At 64.2% G+C, this 17,934-nt stretch overlaps 2 protein-coding genes across 3 annotated transcripts; both read right to left on the bottom strand.

The window, feature by feature from the left end:
• Positions 1–3,567: 3,567 nt before the first annotated feature.
• Positions 3,568–6,876, bottom strand: TNFRSF18 (TNF receptor superfamily member 18). Of its 2 annotated transcripts, none has more exons than XM_023260045.2 (5): positions 6,540–6,876; positions 5,557–5,679; positions 4,498–4,585; positions 4,123–4,329; positions 3,568–4,059 (listed from the first exon to the last, which is right to left on the bottom strand). In XM_023260045.2, the coding sequence occupies exons 1-5, from the start codon at positions 6,751–6,753 to the stop codon at positions 3,969–3,971; spliced, it is 723 nt and encodes a 240-aa protein (XP_023115813.2). In that variant the 5' UTR covers positions 6,754–6,876; the 3' UTR covers positions 3,568–3,968. The 2 variants fall into 2 exon arrangements, with proteins under 2 accessions (XP_023115813.2, XP_006944278.2); XM_006944216.4 differs by having other exon boundaries at positions 4,127–4,329; positions 6,540–6,710.
• A 4,308-nt stretch (positions 6,877–11,184) lies between these two features.
• Positions 11,185–15,838, bottom strand: TNFRSF4 (TNF receptor superfamily member 4). The gene is given in 7 exon segments (NM_001009200.1): positions 11,185–11,474; positions 11,560–11,664; positions 11,834–12,030; positions 12,670–12,736; positions 13,122–13,223; positions 13,673–13,795; positions 15,682–15,838. Coding segments are annotated over 7 exon segments (813 nt in total). The 5' UTR covers positions 15,830–15,838; the 3' UTR covers positions 11,185–11,403.
• Positions 15,839–17,934: the final 2,096 nt, after the last annotated feature.

Genomic DNA, 17,934 nt, shown 5'->3' on the forward strand with positions numbered 1-17,934 from the left:
GGCCCCAGCCAGCTCGCGTTGGGCCCCGAAGTGCCCTTGCCAGCCCGAACTATATGGGCCGCCAGGGAGAGGGAGGCCTGAGTATCTGGAGGTCCCAGGTGCATCCGAATATTCAAAGCACATGATGGGCAGCGGGCACTAAAGGGACCCAGACCCCTGCAGAGGCTTGAGGGGCTGGCCGCAGCAGCATGGAAGGGATAGCGTACCCAGTGCCTGGGGCAGGGCTGCCCCACCATGGCTGGAGTCTGTAATTCAAGGTGAATATGGGCTCCTAAAAGCTGAGTGTCTATCTCTCCCCCACCCTGCCGTCCCCTAGGCCTCCACCTTCCCCCACACTCACTCCCTCCGTCTCCCTCTCTGCGCCTCCAGGGATGAGTCCTGGGGCCCTGCTGGTGGGTGTGGAACCCCCACCACCCCTGCATCCTCCACCGGCTGAGCACCTTCCGTCAGCCGTGTGTCTATTTCAGCCAAAGATCCCATGGAGCCCCCCCATACACCCCCCAAGCCCATCCCCCGTGCCCACATATACCCCCCAAGCCTGTCTCCATGGAATGTGTGTCTGGGAAAAGGGTCTGGAGCAGCCCTGGCCTGAATCAGCACCTCTGTTCCCAAAGCTTCCTGGAAACATGACGCATGAGTGTGGAAGTGGCCATCTCTCCACTTCGGCCACAGGGCCACAGGGGTAGCCCCTCCAGGACCCAGTCCTTTTCTGACCTCGAACTCAACCCCACTGGAGGCAGCATGGCTTGCTCCCAAATGCTCAGGAAACTACGGCTGGGGGAGGAGGGAGGGAGAGTGATGGCCCCAGGTCCTGGTCAAAGCTGAGTGGGCGTACCTGGCACCAGGGACCTTATCTTCGCAACAGGTGCACATCCCAGCAACTGGGGGCAGCCAGGGACCCCCTGCCTCTGGATAGCTCCCTGCAGCTGCCCAAGGGCCGAGGCTGAGAGGGGCCAGTGTCCAGTTCCATCTCAGATGTGTCCCCACCCCTCTGTCTAGCTGAGTCCAGATCTTAGTAAAGGGCGAGGCAGGGGCCTTTTCCAGCAAGGGGAGGGGAGGGGACCAGGTAGGGAGCTGCTGTGGCCGGAAGCACTTCTGGGAACCAAGGGCGGCCTGCAGGCCCTTATCTGAGGTTGGAGAGACAATGTGGACTGCTACCCCAGGGGGAGGAGCTGCGGTTTTCCGGAACAGCTGGAGAGCTGCTCCTGTGGGTGGGGGTTTCCAGGGGAAGCAGTGAGGGGCCTGGAGCAGAGTCTCATAGTGGGGTTTCTCTCAGGGCTTGGTGGCCCAGAAGATCAGGCGATCTGGCAGGCTCTGCTGGTGGGCACATTCCTGTCCCCATCCCAGGAAGCTGGGCTGAGTGGGAGGGGGACAGGAGCCTGTCACCAGCCCCTTAGCTCAGCAGCAGCCCCCCACCCCTTTCCCCACGCTGCCCTGGGCACTTCCCCCTCCCCCACTGCCCATCCACAGTTCCATCCCTAGAACTTGGATTTGCCCAGTCGTCTCCTACCTAAGCCCCCCCCCCCGATGGTGGCTTCTGCACACCTATGCCCCGGGGTCTCTGCCTGCCCGTCCAGCCCCTGTGCCCCCAAGGCCCTGCACAGAACCTTTCACCAAAGAGTTGTCCTGTAAGCCGCAGAGACGGAGCCCTTCCGTATGCCCACTTCCTGCTCTGTCTTCTGAGCTGGGGTGTCTCAGGGCCAAGCAAGGCTTGCTGATTGATCGTGGGGTTCTGGGGGCTCCAAGGAGGGAGGGGGGCAGGAGTGGGCAGATGGATCTGGGGTGAGAGACAGGGGGTATCTGTGCGAGGGGCGGTGGGGGAGAGGCGGAGAGAAGGGGGCAAATCCAGCACCCACAAGCGTTCCTCTGGGCCCCCCCAAAGCCCTAAGATCTTCAGGGCCAGACCCCTCCTGCCCAGCCCTCAGGCCAGGCCTCACGCTCCCACCCTCTTGTGCTGCTGGTGCTTGAATCCAGCACCCTCCCCATACTCCGCCTGGGCCTCGGAATCTCCCACCCTGCTCTGTGCCGCCCCCATGCTGACGTTGGGGCGCTGTTGCCTCACACAGTGGGGGGGCCCCCACGCGGAGTTTCCATGCTGAGTCAGCGACCAGAGAGGCCCCTCAGAACCTGTCAGTCAGGAACGTCCATGACTGCAGACGACCTGAGTCCCCCCCCACCACCACCCTCATGGGAATAGCTGAGCCGGGGCCGGAGAACCCTTTGCCCCAGGGCAGCCTGAACCAGCACCTCGGGAGGGTCTAGGACAGCCGTGAGCACCCCATGTACCCCACCTGTGGGGACGGGGCAGTCAGGTGACCCAAGTGACAAGAGCAAGCCCAGAGGAGAGCTAGCTTCCCGAAGCAGGGTGGGGGAGAGTTTGGCAGGGCAGGAGGCCTGGCCTGGAGACAGAACCGGAGGGGGGTGGGGGTGGGGGGGGCCAGCAGGTCCCAGAGAAGTCCGTAGAGGGCCTCCTGGGACACACCCGACTTGGCCAGCACCGTACCTCCCGCTGTCCCCTGACATCTGGGCAGTGCCCCTGCATTCTCTCACTTATTAGCTAATTCACCTGGATCCTCACCTGGACTGGGGCTCCCGGGGAGTGCCCGGGGTCTGGGAGCCAGCAGGCACGGAGAGCATGAGTGTTTCCCATGTGAGTAAATCACGAAGGACTTGTCCACGCCCCTCCTTCCACGGGGAGGAGTGGGCTTCGCCATGCTGGGGTGCAGCGGGGTGGGGGTGCGATCCATGCAGATCTCTCCACCACCTTCTTGCGGTGAGCTGGGTGCACCCGGCCCACTGCCCATCGGGTCTGAGTGGGGGTGAGGGCACTCTCCTGGGCAGCATGCAAGTAGGAAGGGGGTGTCAGGGAGCTGGAGCATTGGGACTCCGGGCAGGTGGCCAAATGCGCTGGCACCTGAAGGCGCTGCTGCTGAGACCAGCCTCCACTGGCCCGCCTGCCGCACCCTGGACAGTTGTGCCAAGGAACCCTTATCAGCCTCGCCCGGCAGCTCCTGCCAGGAGGCCCGGAGAAGGCTGCTCACCTCACTGGGTGGGGGCCTGGGACCACGCCCCGGAGGGAGAGGGATCTCAGCAGGTGGTAAAGGCAGGCCGCAGGGCTTGGAGACGGGGAGGGGGCCAAAGGCAGGCCACTCCAGGGCTGCCCTCCCAACCACGAGGTGTGGGTATAGAAACTGACCCCGCCCTGGACTCGAGCCGGAATGACAGAGACAGGCACCCCACAGAAGCCAGCAGGCTGTGTGACCGGCCCAGAGTCTGGAGCAGCAGTGGCCCAGAGACTGGACACAGAACCCAGCTGTCCCAAAGTGCCAGGCTGACTACCAGGGGAGGGGTTTTGGACAGGGCAGCAAAGAGGCACAGAGGGCAAGTGTCCATCATGGTGCCCCTCCTCCGGGAAGCCTTCCAAGTCCCACGGCCCCTGCTAAGTGCTCGTGCCTGGGACTGGAATGGCCCCACCCCCAGCCCTGCCTAGGCTGGAAGGCGACTGAGGGTACTGGTAGGGGAGGCCTCGTCTCCCTGTCCCCCCATCCCCGATCACGTCCACTCAGGTCACTGGACAAGTGTTTATTGAGCACTGCCTGTAGCTAGGTCCTGCACTGGGCATGGCCTCCTGTCCTGGGAGCCAGGGGCCCAGAGACCCCACCCCAACAGGGCCAGCAAGGGAGGGAGGGAGGCAGATGTGGCTGCGTCTGTAACTCCCATGGGGTCTGGCCACGGCTGCTGCCTCTTCTGCATGGTCTGGGGGACCGGTCACTGTCACCACGCACACCCACTTCCGCCATCGAGGGGAGCAGGGCCGGGCCCGGAGCTGGGGTCCCACAGCAGGGTGCAGAGCTCTTGCTCCCGAGAGTCAGCCCTGGGCAGCCTCCCGGGAAGGTCTGGCTCTGGGTCCGCTGTGGCAGAGGACAGCCAGGCCTCACACCCACAGGTCCCTCAGCTGGCCCTTGTCCTCAGACAGCTGCTCCCCGCGCTCCTCCTCGGGGAACTGGCAGCTGCAGGCGTCTTCGGCTGGCGGCCGTGCCTCCAGCAGCAGCTGGGTCTCTGCAGAGGGACTTTGGTCAACGGGCAAGCCAAGGGCCCACCTCTCCCTCCCGAGGGCACAACCGACCTGGGGGCCACATGCGCTGCCTCCTCAGCTGCCAGATGTGCAGGCCAAGCTGGGCTGCAGTCAGGACCAGGATGCAGGTGGCCACGGTGAGGAGGACGATGGTCAGGGGGTCGTGCGGCTCAGTGGGCAGCGGCCCCAGGCTACATACGGCATTGTGTGTTTTGTTCCCAGAGAACATGGTGGGAAGCCCAAACTGGGAGCAGCTGGGACACACGGACACACAGAGCCCTCAGTCAGCGCTTGGCCACCAGAGCAGCCCCTCTGCATGGCCGCTGTCCTCTGAGTGTGGGGGGGTCACCATACCAGGAAGGACCGGAGATGCCCCTCCCTCAGGGACTTCCCAGCCACCTGAAGGTCCCACCAGCACTCACTCTGACCAGGGTTTGCAGCGGCCCTCACGGCCCCCAGAGAAGGTCCCTGTGGCACAGTCAACACACTCAAAGCCGAAATTGAAATTCCCTGCAGACAGACAGACAGCCGGGGTTTGCTGGCGTAGATGCGATGGGACCCATCTGGGGCCACAGCAGAATGACCCACACGCTCCTTATCCATTGGACAGAGGCCTCTGAGGCCTACAAGACTAGGACCTGGCATAAATCAACACCCACGTGTGCCCCATTCCAGGCATCTGTCGGGGAGGCAGACTTGGGGGACCCCAAGGCTGTGACCCTGAGCTGAGTGGAGGTCCCCGGGGCAATCTGGGAGAGGAGACTGTGTGGTGCTTGGCCAGAGGGGAGCGGAAGGGCCCGCCCACTGGAGGCTGGTGGGGGGCAGGGGGTTGGAAGCAGAGACCAAGCAAAACCCAGGAGGGACCTTGTGCTGGGTCCAGTAGCCTGGAGGGCGAGAGGCCAGTGAGGGTCCCAGAGAAAGGAGGTGAGGCTCCCGCCCCAGTTGGCCCTGGACCCTGCCCTACCCACCTCACAACGCCCCAGGCCCCAAGAGGATCTGAGCTGCTCCCTCCAGGAAAAGGGTTGACCCCCAGGCAGGGCAACAGGGGGCAGGCCAAGCACATGCTCAGGGGAGGTGTGGGACTGGGGCATAGTCAGAGCCAGGGCCCGAGGGCCAGACAGACCCTGGACACCCCCACCCCCACCCACATCCTCTCTGAGGAGCACCCTCTCTCTGGATGAAGAAACCCGGGCTGTGACGGGGAACGACACCCCCCCACCCCCTTCCCCAGAGCCGCGTGCGTGCTTGGGGCTCGTATCTGGGCTGCGCCAGTGAGCAGCGGAGCGGCCCCACCCACACAGGCTTTGCAGGACCGGAGACGCCGGTGCCTGCCTGCCTGCCCAGAGGACACGTCTGTACCCTCTACACACGCGTGTTCCTTCTACACCCACACGCCACTTGTGCACAGCTGCTCCCGTGAGCTGTGGCTCGGCCCTGCTCAAACCCCCTGACCTGCTCCGGCCACAGTTGCTGGGACTTACCACGTGGCTGCGCCTCCTGGCCGGGCGGGCAGGGGTGGTGTTTGCAGGTGTCACACTGGGGGTCTCCACAGTGGAACTCCGGCTGGACACATGTGCAGTCCCCCTCAGGACAAACCTCCTCAGCTGAGCGAGAGAGGGGCCGGCCCTCTTAGCAGCTGGGCCAAGCGCCTCCCTCCCCAGGACTCCCCCCAGGCCCCGCAGGGGGAACCCTTAGGCAGTCCCGGGGGGCAGAGGGCACCTGTCTGGGAGCCAGGACCCCAGTTGGGTCCAGCTGTCTCCCTCCTTCCTAGGCACCCAGCTCCCCCACCCGTGTGACTTGGCTGTGTCCCCCACTGCCCTGAGGCTGCTCTTGCCCAGGGTGGCTGTGACTTGGCAGGAGAACAGAACATGTCCCTGCAGGACAAGGGAGTCATCTGGGGGACCTACGCCCCCTCCTCTCTCCATCCTGCACGGGCCCCAGCTGCCATAGCCCTTGAGGCAGGCTGCCTGTCCCTGCCTGCCACACTGAGACGCGGGGCCCTCAGACTCCCCTTCTCAGCCCCCAAGATCTACCAGGGTGATACTCTGGGGGTGTTTTCCCTGCAATATTTGTCCCCAGACTGCCACCTTCCACTTGCCCCTCACCCATACAGGTAGGTCTGGGGCAGAACAGTGCTGCAATCCTGACCTGGGCAGAAAGCGGCCAGGGCGATGGGCGGGGGCTCACTGTCCACGCAGTAGGAGCTGGGACAGCCTTCCTCCGCCTTGGGACCCAAGACGCCCCTTGAGGAAGGCTCTCCCGCCCATAGCCCCGGACTCCGCCTTTGGGCCACTGGCCTGAGCTGAGCTCCTCTCCGCCACACGCCCCCTCACCCATTCCCCTGGGACCGAGGGCTCTGGACCCGGAAGGGGTGCCCACCGCCCCTCCCAGGCCGAGGCTGAGCACAGGGAGGGGGCGCGGCGCGGCCGCCTTCCGAGAGGAGACCGGCTCCCCCGCGCCTTACCCGCGGAGCACAGGCGACAGCAGCGCGCGTCCGTCCCGGCTCCTCGCAGCAGGCGGCCGGGGCCGCAGCTCGGACCCGAGGGGCGCTCGCCCAGGCCGAGCGCGCAGAGCAACGCCACGCCGCACAGGGCCACGCGCGCGCCCCTCGCCCCCATGGCCCCCGCCGCCCCACCGAGCTGCGGGATTTTAGGGGATGCGCCCCGCCACGCCCCCATCCGGACACGCCCAGACCCCGCCCGCGGCCCCCGGGCATCGGCCGCGATGCAGGGAGGGCACAGAACCGGTGCCCACCAGGACCGCCCCGACCCCTGGCAACTCAATTCCAGGGGCGAGCGGAGCACAGCGGATGGGAGGGGGCGGGGTGTCAAACTACTCCGTGCGACCCCAGTGGTGGCCGCGCGTCATTACAGCTTTGCCCAAACCACAGAGCACAGCAGCGAGCGACCCTTTGTAGACGAGGCACCCTGGGAGACCATGCCGTGTCCCTGGTGACCAGAGATGGCCCCTGGGGGGGGGGGGGACGATGGTGGGGGCCGGGGCACGTGGGAATCTCTGCAGCTGCGCCTCAGTTTTCTGTGAACCTGGAAGTGCTCTAAGTAATAATTTTTTTAAGTCAACTGGGCCCAGCTGTATCTCAAGGAGGTGGAGAGCCCAACCTCACAGGGCGGGGCTGGGGACCTCCAGGAGACTCAGGCTCAGCGGTGACCTTGGGGGTTCCTAAGTGTTCATGCCCTTTGGTCCAGGAATTCCTACCCAGAAACTAAATATGCTGCCAAATGTGTGAGTGCTGAGGAGGGCATGGAACACAGCCTACACCCCCAACTATGTCTGGGGCAGGACCGGAGGGGGGAAGGTCAGAAATGTTTGCTGTTCAGGGGCGCCTGGGTGGCTCGGTTGGTTGAGGGCCGCCTTTTATTTCGGCTCAGGTCACGATCTCACACCGTGCAGTGTGGAGCCGGCTTGGGATCCTCTCTCTCCCACTATCTCCGACCCTCCCCGCTCCAATAAATAAATAAACATTTAAAAACATGTTTTCTATTCAAAACCTGCAGTCTGTCAGGTCTGTAGGGAGAGATGTAGGCAGGAAGGGTGGGTGACAGATGCAGGTGACGCAGGTACACTGGTGCAGGGACCCCCCCCCCCAGAAGGGTGGTCTGGCCAGGGACTGCTCCCTCTCTGTGCCCCCTCCACACCTGGCTTCGTCCCCTACCCTGGATCCAACTTCCTCAGGAGGGCTCTGTGGGCCTTTAAAGATCACATCCTCAGGGCGCCTGGGTGGCTCAGTAGGTTGGGCATCAGACTTCAGCTCAGGTGATGAGCTCGCGGTTTGTGAGTTCGACCTCTGCGTCGGGCTCTGTGCTGACAGCTGAGAGCCTGGAGCCTGCTTCGGATTCTGCGTCTCCCTCTCTCTCTGCTCCTCTCCCCCTCTCAAAAATAAACATAAAAAAATTTTTTTAATAAAATAAAAAATAAAGATCTCCTCCAACCACCAGAGAGCGTAGGATGAAGTCCCTTGGCATCCGGGCCCCAGAGACCTACCAGCTCACCGGTCCTTAGCACACAGCCCAATACCGAGAGGCCCCTCACTTTCCAGGGATCAGGACACCCACACACACACACTTTCTAAGGATCAAGACAAGACCCCTCACTTGGCCAAGAAGGTCTGACTGGGCTCCAGATGCACACGGTGTCATCTCACAACACACACACACACACGCACACACACGCACGCACGCACACACATACGCACACACATGCACACACACACAGACACACACACACCTGGACCCTGGACTGCTGCTGTGCGGACATCTTGCTCATGGCTTAGAGCCCCCAGGGAAGCCCCCTCACACCTCCCCACCCAAGGACCTCTTTGGATCTTGGGAGAGGTTGCTGGCAAGGAGAGGTCTGGGCATGGATTGAGCCTCCAGTCACTTGAAGTTCTGGGTCAGAGGTGGCCTGCTCACGTCACAGCTCTAACTGCTGGGCCCATTCGTATCCAGACCCCTCCAGACAAATCTGGTCCTCCTGGAAGTAGGTGGAGGGGCAGCCCCTGACGGAGCTCTCGAACCACAGAGAACACAGCCTCCAGCTCACTGTCCCTTGTCTCTCTGAGCCTCGGCTTCCCCGTGTGGCACAGAGGGGTTCTGGGGCCCTGCCTCCTTACTGTAAGCCCCCCTGGAAAGCTCAGCCGTGTTTCCCAGCCCTCCAGCTGAGTCTCGGCAGGGAAGCGGTGAAGACTTCTGAGAATTCTGGGGAGGGGGGATCGGGAATGTGCCCCACGGGCTGTAGGTGTGCTGGTAGCTGTGACATAAGCCTTTGAGACCTGCACCTGCCACCTGGCCCGAGGGAAATGACAGGAATTAGCAACTTGTGACCCAACTGTTCAAGTCCCAGGATGCACAGCCCCTCCCCAGACGGTCAGGCAGGGTCCTGCAGGGAAGGGAGGGGCTCCGGGCTGAGGTAAGGCCCGCCCTCTCTAAGGAGCCCTGAGATCTCCGCTCAGCTCCTAGACGAGACGGGTCCAAGCGCTGGCCATTGCCGGACACCAGGTAAAGGTGCTCCAAGTACAGAATGGGGCAGCTCCTTCGTCCACCGCTCATTTCAAAGACCTGAGGGGTCCCGTCTGTGGCAGCGCAGGGTCACCCCGTTTCCGCTAAGCGGCCCAGGCAAATACAACGAACACCCACAAACTCAGTCGGCCTGTGCCATGCATCAGCTGGTCCTTCCGGAAGCAAGGGCAGAGAAACTTCTGGAAGCAGTTTATTGGGGGGGAAGGGGTGAAGGTGGGCTGGCCAGGAGGAGCTCTGTGCAGAAAATGTCCACTGGAGGGGCCCGAGTGGGAGAAGAAGGATCTTCCGTGGTTACCAGCCACAGCAGCACAAAAATCAAAGGGCCTAGATTACATCATGCCCACGGGATGGTGGCTCATGAGCAAGCCCCCTCAAAAGGCACGAGTGACATCAGCAAAATGTCAGTGCCTGCGTCTGCTTTCTCGTTCCAGCCCCTCCGGAAGCCCCCACCCCCCACCCCTAGCCACAGGCTGCGTGGATGAGTAGAGTTTCTGTAACTGGGCAGTGCGGCGAGAGATGATCTTTATCTGCTCGTCTGCGTTTTCCAATCCTTTATGAGCAGCTCGCCACATTTCTGCACAATCACCTGTTCCAACCGACACGGTGACCCCTGTTCCTGTCAGCAGAGGGCCCTTTAAGGAGCCAGGCAGTAACCAGAAGGGGGTGGGTGGTGGTGGTGTGGAGATGGGAATCTCAAAGCCACTCGTACCTGTACCCACAGCGGGCCCGGATGGGGAGCCAGGCGGGGGCGTGGAGGAGGGGCCGTGTGGGAGAAGGAAGCTGGGGACACACCAGTCGCCGTGCTGAGCGTGTGCCTTTGGGGCTTGTGGGAGGTACCAGCTCAACACCCAGGCTCGGGGGTCGGGCAGGGCCTGGGGTAGATGGAGGCTGGGGCTTTCCAGCAGACGGGCAGGGGGTGAGGGGTCGGAGAGTTGTGCTCAGGGTCAGTGTGGCAGCAAAGAGGGCTGAGTCTGTCCACCTTCCCGTCCGATGGCAGAGCTGGGGCAGCCAGGCAAGCGAAGGGCGTCCTGGGTGTGCGGGGGGGGAAGAGCGGGGAGGTGTGGAGAGGAGGCCCTGGGCCCCAAGGATCTGGCCCCTCCACCAGCCCCACAGCACTTTTCCATAGCCTCCGTGCTGTCCTGGGAACCCCTGATCCCCAAATCAATGGTGTGGATTTGCTGTCGGTTGGAGGGCACGGTTTACATTGGTTTGTTCCCTGCTGAGTCCCACGCCTGTGGGGACTCGGTGCTGATGAACAAGGGACGGCCCTGTCTCCCCTTGGCGGTGTTCGGGCCAGGGCGGGAGCACTGGGAGATTTGAAGACAGGCTGAACGGGCCTTTGGGGTGACCTTGGGGAGAAAGATGGCCCAGGAAACAAGGAGGGTTGGTGGCCAGAGCTGAGGCTTTGCCAAAACCAGGGCTCGGAGTCACCTGCTGGCTGCGGGACGCCCCGCAGCCATGAAGGACATTCGCTCTGTGGCCTGGCGCCCCAGCGGGAGGGCCCCATGGTCCTGGAAGGCACGCTGAGGTCAGTGGGACTGTGCCGTCGATGGGCATTTGGACAGCCGGCCACCGTGCAGTCCGCCCCTCCAGAAGCCTCTCGTTTCCCAAAGTGCTGCTGCGGGGACCCACTCGCAGGTCCGGCAGGGCAGGGGGTTTTAGAGGCCTCGAGAAAGAGCTCTCTCCTTCAGGGGAACACATAAACCCGAAGGGTCGCTCTCAAAAGTCCCCTTGGGGACCAGGGCCTCAGGCCTCCTACTTGCTCCCATTAGCACTGGGGGGGCCTCGGGCCCACTCACCCAGGTTTAGGGTCTGGGGGGAGCAGCTCCTGAATTCCCCCCACAAGCTGCTGGGTTGTCCAAACCCCACCCCCAGGATGCTCAGTTAGGCCTCCACGTCCCACCACAGGTGCTGGGACGTGCCCAGAGAAGGATGAGGGCAGGGGCCCTGGGGTCTCTGAGCAGTCGGCTTGAGCCCCCTCTCCAGCCAGAGATGGGCACAGCCCCAGCCCCCGCCCCCCCCCCACCGCACGTGTGCAGCCCCCAGACCACCAGTGCCCGGTCAGAGACCACATGTGCCAGTGTCGTTTATTGGGGGGGGGGGGGGCACCACCCTGGGCGGGGAGTATGCACAGCATACATAGCAGAGCCCTGGGTGTCAGCCCAGGAGCACCTAAAACGGCGCGGGGTGGCAGGGTGGGTGGTGGGAAGGTGGGATGTGGCGGCCCGTGCTTGGGGGTGCCCCACGGCCCCTCAATGTCTAGCAGGCCCTCTGGGCCCCTGGCCTGGCCGCTCAGATCTTGGCCAGGGTGGAGTTGGCATCGGCATGCTCCTCTTGGATGGGGGTCCGGAAGCTATTTCCACCTGGTGAGGAGGAGAAGGGGGGAGGTGGGCAACGGCCCCACCCCTTCGGGAAGCCGTCTGGGCTGGGGACACACTGCGCACTCACCGGGGGGTAGCCGCCAGGCTCTGTGGTGCAGGAGCAGGGCCAGTGCGGCCGCCACCGGGGCAAGCAGGCCCAGGCCCAGGCCCAGGACCGCGGCCAGCTGGGGACCTGTGGGGAGGCGGGGCCTGCTGGGGTTGGGGCCACCAGAGGAAGCAGTCCACCCGCCCCAGGAGGACCCCAATGAGGGCAGAGGGCGTCTCTACCCCATCCTCCCCCAGCCCCCTTCCTTTTTGGACTGGGGGGAGGGCCCTGCTGGGGCAAGGCCAGGCCCCCTTACCCCTGGGGGGCTCTGCAGGGGGTGTGAAGGGCTCCTGTGAGGTCCTAGGCCAGGCTGTGGTGGGCTGGGTGGTAGGGGGCCGGACTGGGGGGCCCTGGGTCTCCCAAGGCGTGGTGGCTGGGGGGCTCCTGTCCTCACACACGGCATCTGAGCCTTGGCTGGCCGGCCTCAGCGTGCGCTTTCCCGCCAAGGTGCAGCTGAGAAGGGCAGGGGGTGTGGATCAGGCCACAGGTCTGCACCACCACCTCCCCTGACTCCTGCCAGACTGACGGGATAGGCCCAGCACTGAGACAGGACCGGGGGATGTGGGGAGCAGCTGGGGACCCACACTGGATCACCGTGTGGGCCGCCAAAGACCTGCCCAGGCCCCTCACCGCCCCCCCCCCGGGGGCCTCACACCCTGCAGGGTCTCCAAGGCCACCTGCTCACACCCTCACTCCCCATTTCCCCTCCCTCTGCTCCCCGCAGTCTCCTCCCAGCCGGCTCCAGCCCAATCTTGCCCTCTCACACCACCGGCTTGTTCGTCTCTTCCTGCCCCCACCACGGAGCCCCCAGCTACAACGGACTGGTCTCATAAACCCCCAGGTCCTGGGAAAGAGTCTCACACACTCCTCACTCCGGCCCAGCAGCCAGGCTGGTGGAGGAGGCTGGACCCGGGGCTGAGCAGGCAGGCAGGGGCCATGGTGGGGCCAGGGTCATGGGCCATGAGGAGCAGGAGTCATGAGGGGACCGGGCCATTTGTCAGGGCAGCAGGAGCCAGAAGCACCCCACCCCCAGCCGGCAGCTTCCTGCTCCCAGGCCTGGCCCCTTGATCCCCAGGCCCCCAGGACACTCACTTGGTCCAGGGCTTGCAAGCCTGGTCATCACCTGGGGAGAAATGTCCCGGTGGGCACGGGGCACAGTCTGCAACAAAGACAAGGACAATCTCAGTCCATCTCCTGCCACCTCAGGGACCTGGACGCTGCAGCCACTGGGGGCTGGTCCTGGAGGGCTAGGCGCTCACCTACCGTGCCCTCCGGAAGCCCCTCCCTGCCCACATCCACCCACTGGCCAGGACCCGGTGCCCCGCCCCACCCCCTTCTGGGCACCTGTTTGTTGGGGGAAAGGAACGTGGTGGCAGGACTGGGATGGGGGTACAGGGGAAGTGAGAGCGTGCGATATGGAAGACATGCTTCTTTTACAGCTCCTGAGGCCCCCCCACGCACGTGACCCTGGCCTCTCACACACACACTGCCCCCCACCCCGCCCGGGGCTCACCGCACACACTGCCCCCCCACTCCGGGCTCACCGACTCCACGATCGTAACCGTCCTGGGGCTCAGTGCCTGGCCTGCAGCGGCAGACGGTGTCCTGCGTGGGTGTGCATCTCTGCTTGGGCTCGCTCCCACTTCCTGTGTGTGTGTGTGGGGGGGGGGGTCAGGTGAGGCAGGCACAGCTGGCAGGGATGCAGAGAGGCCGGAGGACAGAAGCCGAGGGTCCCCGGACCAGCAGCCCCACACACAGCCCCTGGAGGCCATATTCCTCTGGCCCCTAGGGCATCCGGTGGCCGCGGCAGCCTCCCTTCCCACCTTCCCTCAGGCCTGCACCAGGACCCTACATGGCCCTCGGATCCAGGTCTCGTCACCCCAAAGGCCACCTGGCAGGCACATGCTCCTCCCTGACTCCGCGTGGCCTCAGCCCCCCTGGGAGGAGGACGGTTCTCCTTGGGGACCTCCGTGGTGTGGCAGCCCCACTGTGGTTTGGGGTTTGTTTCTGTGGTGCTGGGGGCCTCACGAGAGCGCTGGGCGGGGCGACGGGACGCAGGTGGGGGGCCAGGGGCCAGGGCCGGGGTGGCGCTCACTCTGGTTGCACTGTGTGCAGGGCTTGCAAGGCTCGTAGTTCACGGCCTCGTTGTAGAAGCCGGACGCGCACTGGAGGCACTTGGTGTCCTGGTCACCGCTGCAGCGACTCTCCATCCCATAACCTGCAGGACGAGGAGGGTGGACTCAGCCTGCCCAGCCTCTGGCCTGGCCACTGTCCTGAGTCCCCTAGTCCGTGACACCTGTGTCCCAGGACCCCATCTGTACATCCCTGTGTCCCAGGCCCCCGTGTTTCTATCTCCCTCTCCCCGTTCCCCACCCCATGTCTCCCATCCCCATGTCCCTTGTCCCCATGCCCCTGTCCCCCTTTCCCCATGCCTCCATCCCTATGGCCCTTGTCCCCTTGTCCCCATGTCCCTGTCCCCCTTTCCCCCTCCCCGATCCCCGTGTCTCCATCCCTATGGTCCTTGTCCCCTTGTCCCCATGTCCCTGTCCCCCTTTCCCTCTCCCCGATCCCCGTCTCCATCCCTATGGCCCTTGTCCCCTTGTCCCCATGTCCCCCTTTCCCTCTCCCCGATCCCCGTGTCTCCATCCCTATGGTCCTTGTCCCCTTGTCCCCATGTCCCTGTCCCCCTTTCCCTCTCCCCGATCCCCGTCTCCATCCCTATGGCCCTTGTCCCCTTGTCCCCATGTCCCCCTTTCCCTCTCCCCGATCCCCGTGTCTCCATCCCTATGGCCCTTGTCCCCTTGTCCCCATGTCCCTGTCCCCCTTTCCCTCTCCCCGATTCCCGTGTCTCCATCCCTATGGTCCTTGTCCCCTTGTCCCATGTCCCTGTCCCCCTTTCCCCCTCCCCGATCCCCGTGTCTCCATCCCTATGGCCCTTGTCCCCTTGTCCCCATGTCCCTGTCCCCCTTTCCCCCTCCCCGATCCCCGTGTCTCCATCCCTATGGCCCTTGTCCCCTTGTCCCCATGTCCCTGTCCCCCTTTCCCCCTCCCCGATCCCCGTGTCTCCATCCCTATGGTCCTTGTCCCCTTGTCCCCATGTCCCTGTCCCCCTTTCCCTCTCCCCGATCCCCGTGTCTCCATCCCTATGGCCCTTGTCCCCTTGTCCCCATGTCCCTGTCCCCCTCTCTCCCCGATCCCCGTGTCTCCATCCCTATGGCCCTTGTCCCCTTGTCCCCATGTCTCTGTCCCCCTTTCCCTCTCCCCGATCCCCGTGTCTCCATCCCTATGGCCCTTGTCCCCTTGTCCCCATGTCCCTGTCCCCCTCTCTTCCCGATCCCCGTGTCTCCATCCCTATGGCCCTTGTCCCCTTGTCCCCATGTCCCTGTCCCCCTTTCCCTCTCCCCGATCCCCGTGTCTCCATCCCTATGGCCCTTGTCCCCTTGTCCCCATGTCCCTGTCCCCCTTTCCCTCTCCCCGATCCCCGTGTCTCCATCCCTATGGTCCTTGTCCCCTTGTCCCATGTCCCTGTCCCCCTTTCCCCCTCCCCGATCCCCGTGTCTCCATCCCTATGGCCCTTGTCCCCTTGTCCCCATGTCCCTGTCCCCCTTTCCCCCTCCCCGATCCCCGTGTCTCCATCCCTATGGTCCTTGTCCCCTTGTCCCCATGTCCCTGTCCCCCTTTCCCTCTCCCCGATCCCCGTGTCTCCATCCCTATGGCCCTTGTCCCCTTGTCCCCATGTCCCTGTCCCCCTCTCTCCCCGATCCCCGTGTCTCCATCCCTATGGCCCTTGTCCCCTTGTCCCCATGTCCCTGTCCCCCTTTCCCTCTCCCCGATCCCCGTGTCTCCATCCCTATGGCCCTTGTCCCCTTGTCCCCATGTCCCTGTCCCCCTCTCTCCCCGATCCCCGTGTCTCCATCCCTATGGCCCTTGTCCCCTTGTCCCCATGTCCCTGTCCCCCTTTCCCTCTCCCCGATCCCGTCTCCATCCCCATGTCCCTTGTCCCCATGTCCCCATGTCCCAGGTCTCCATGTCCCCTCTCCCCATGTACCTCATCCCCATGCCCCCACATGCATCCCTCCCCAGTTCTGTGGCCAGACCACTCACCTGGTGGGCACTCGCTACAGCACTTGCCGTCTTTGGGGTAGGTGTTCCCGACACAGTGGAGCGCGGCCGCGGTGCCCAGCACAAGCCCCAGGAGCTGGACAGCTGAGTGAGGCGCCCTGGGCCGCTGAGCCCCCACAACCACCCTCATCTCTGCCCGGTGCAGGAGTCTGGGGTTTTTCCTTGCAGGATGTGGCTATAAGGGCTGCGGGGGAGGGGTGGGGAGGGAGGGAGGAGGAGGGGACCAGGAGGAAGGAGGCCCAGGAAGGGCTGGCGACCCCTGACCCGGGCTGGTGGCAGGAAGGCAGCCTGTCTGGGATGTGGGCTTCTCTTCTGCCCCGGGGCCCGGCCCCCATCCCCTCAACGACACCTACTAACCTCAGGCTCAGCCAGCTGGCAGCTGGGCACCAGCCCAGACCCCTCCTGCAGCACGCAGACAGACCCCGGGGCCAAAGTGCGGCCCCACAGCCCCCTGGCCCCTGCCAGGCCCATCCGGTCTACACCCACCCCCCCGACACGGGACCCCTCTGGCTCCCATCTCACCAGGGAAGCGGGGCACCCTGGATGCCTTCCTGCCCTGCTCTGCCCACTCAAGCCACTTGGAGGAGGGTTGGTCTCAGAACCCCTCCAAAGCCCGCTCCTTCTGGGCACCCACTCTCCCTGTACAGGGCAGGGTCGGCCCCTCTGGGGGAACAGGCGGCTGGCTATTCCTACCCCCCCCACACACACACAAAAGGCCACATTCACGCCAGTCTTCACCCCCTCAGCAAAAGGGTGCACAGAGGACACGGGTGAACGGAGGCAGCACACTGGGTCGGGAGACAGGCCCTTCACCATCTGGACCCGTGACTGGGCACCAGCTCAAGGGGAAGAAAAGGAGTGCTCCCGCCTCCAGAGCACGGTCCCTGGCACAAGTGCCCAGAACTAGCTCAGAGCAAGCGTGCACACGTGGGAGCACGTGGGAGAGCGTGTGCAGGTGTGGAGCAGTGTGGCAAGCAGGCAGGTGCGGACGCAGGGGGGTGCTGGTGTGGGAGAGTGTGCGTGAGGCTGAGTGTGTCTGAACACCGCAAGTGTCAGGGACTGAACTGTGTCCCCACGTGCTGAAGCCAACCCCCAACGTGGCAGTGTTTGGAGATGGGGCCTCTAGGGGGGTGGTTAGGGCTAGACGGGGTCAGAGGGCTGGGCCCTGACCCCACAGGACCGTGGTCCTTTTGGGAGAGACCCCAGGAGAGTCTCTTCCCACCTTGAGGGAGGGAGGGTCTCTTTGCCTCGCGAGGACGAAGGAGAAGGCGGCATCTGCCACCAAGGAGAGAGGCATCAGGAGAGAGCAGCCCTGCCCACACTTGACCGGGGCCCCAGGACTGCTGTTTAAGCTGCCCCACCCATGGTGCTGTGTTCGGACGGCCCCACGGACCAAACGCCTGCAGATGCATCCTGGGGGCAGTGTGCCCAAGAGCACGTGTGAACCTGTGTCCGTGCGCGGGCACATGTGTGTGTCACCGGCCTCAAGTGCCGGGACCTGTGTGAACACCCAGGTACTTCTTTGGGGTGGGGGTGGGGAGTCCTGTGAAAACAAACCATCAGCACCCACTCCGACTCCCCGGCCGGGCAGAGGCCAGCAGGACAGCTGTGAGCCTTCTGCTGGCGGGGCCCACTCTGCCTCCCCAAGAACTTTAGAGGCCACATCAGGCTCTCCCCACCCTGCCCCACACCCACCCTGGGCTTAGGGTGTCCCCACAGCACCAAGGCAGCAGTAAAGACTGGAACGATCCAGTGTGATCCTACGGAGTGCGTGGCGCCCTCAGACACAGATCTGGGTGGATCCAGGGCAGGCAGGGAAGGCCCGCGTGCAGGAACTCTGCGGTGGGTCAAGGGGGAAGGACACAGGCACACGCATGTGCGCACACCAGACGAACGTGTGCATACGTGTGCATTTTCTCTTACACCCCCTCGAGGAAGGGGACGCTCTACTGTGTCATTTTTGTACCTTTCAAATCACAACCGTGAGATGAAATTAACCATTCAACAGTTACTTTAAAAAGTTTCAGGCAGGGGGCCTCCCTTGGGGATGGGACGAGAGCGGGGTAGGAGCTGGAAATCCCCCTCCCCGAGAAAAACAGGTAAGGAAGCTGAGCTCCCCCGGCCCGTCTGTGGGAAATTCCTCCTGGGCTCTGCGGGGCAAGGCTGCCAGGGAGGCGGCCACGGCCCACAGCGGCTGGGGCGGAGGCAGAGGCGGCTCTCCCAGCGGGCAGGGGG

Source organism: Felis catus, chromosome C1, assembly GCF_018350175.1.
Source record: "Felis catus isolate Fca126 chromosome C1, F.catus_Fca126_mat1.0, whole genome shotgun sequence".
Classification (NCBI taxonomy): domain Eukaryota; kingdom Metazoa; phylum Chordata; class Mammalia; order Carnivora; family Felidae; genus Felis; species Felis catus.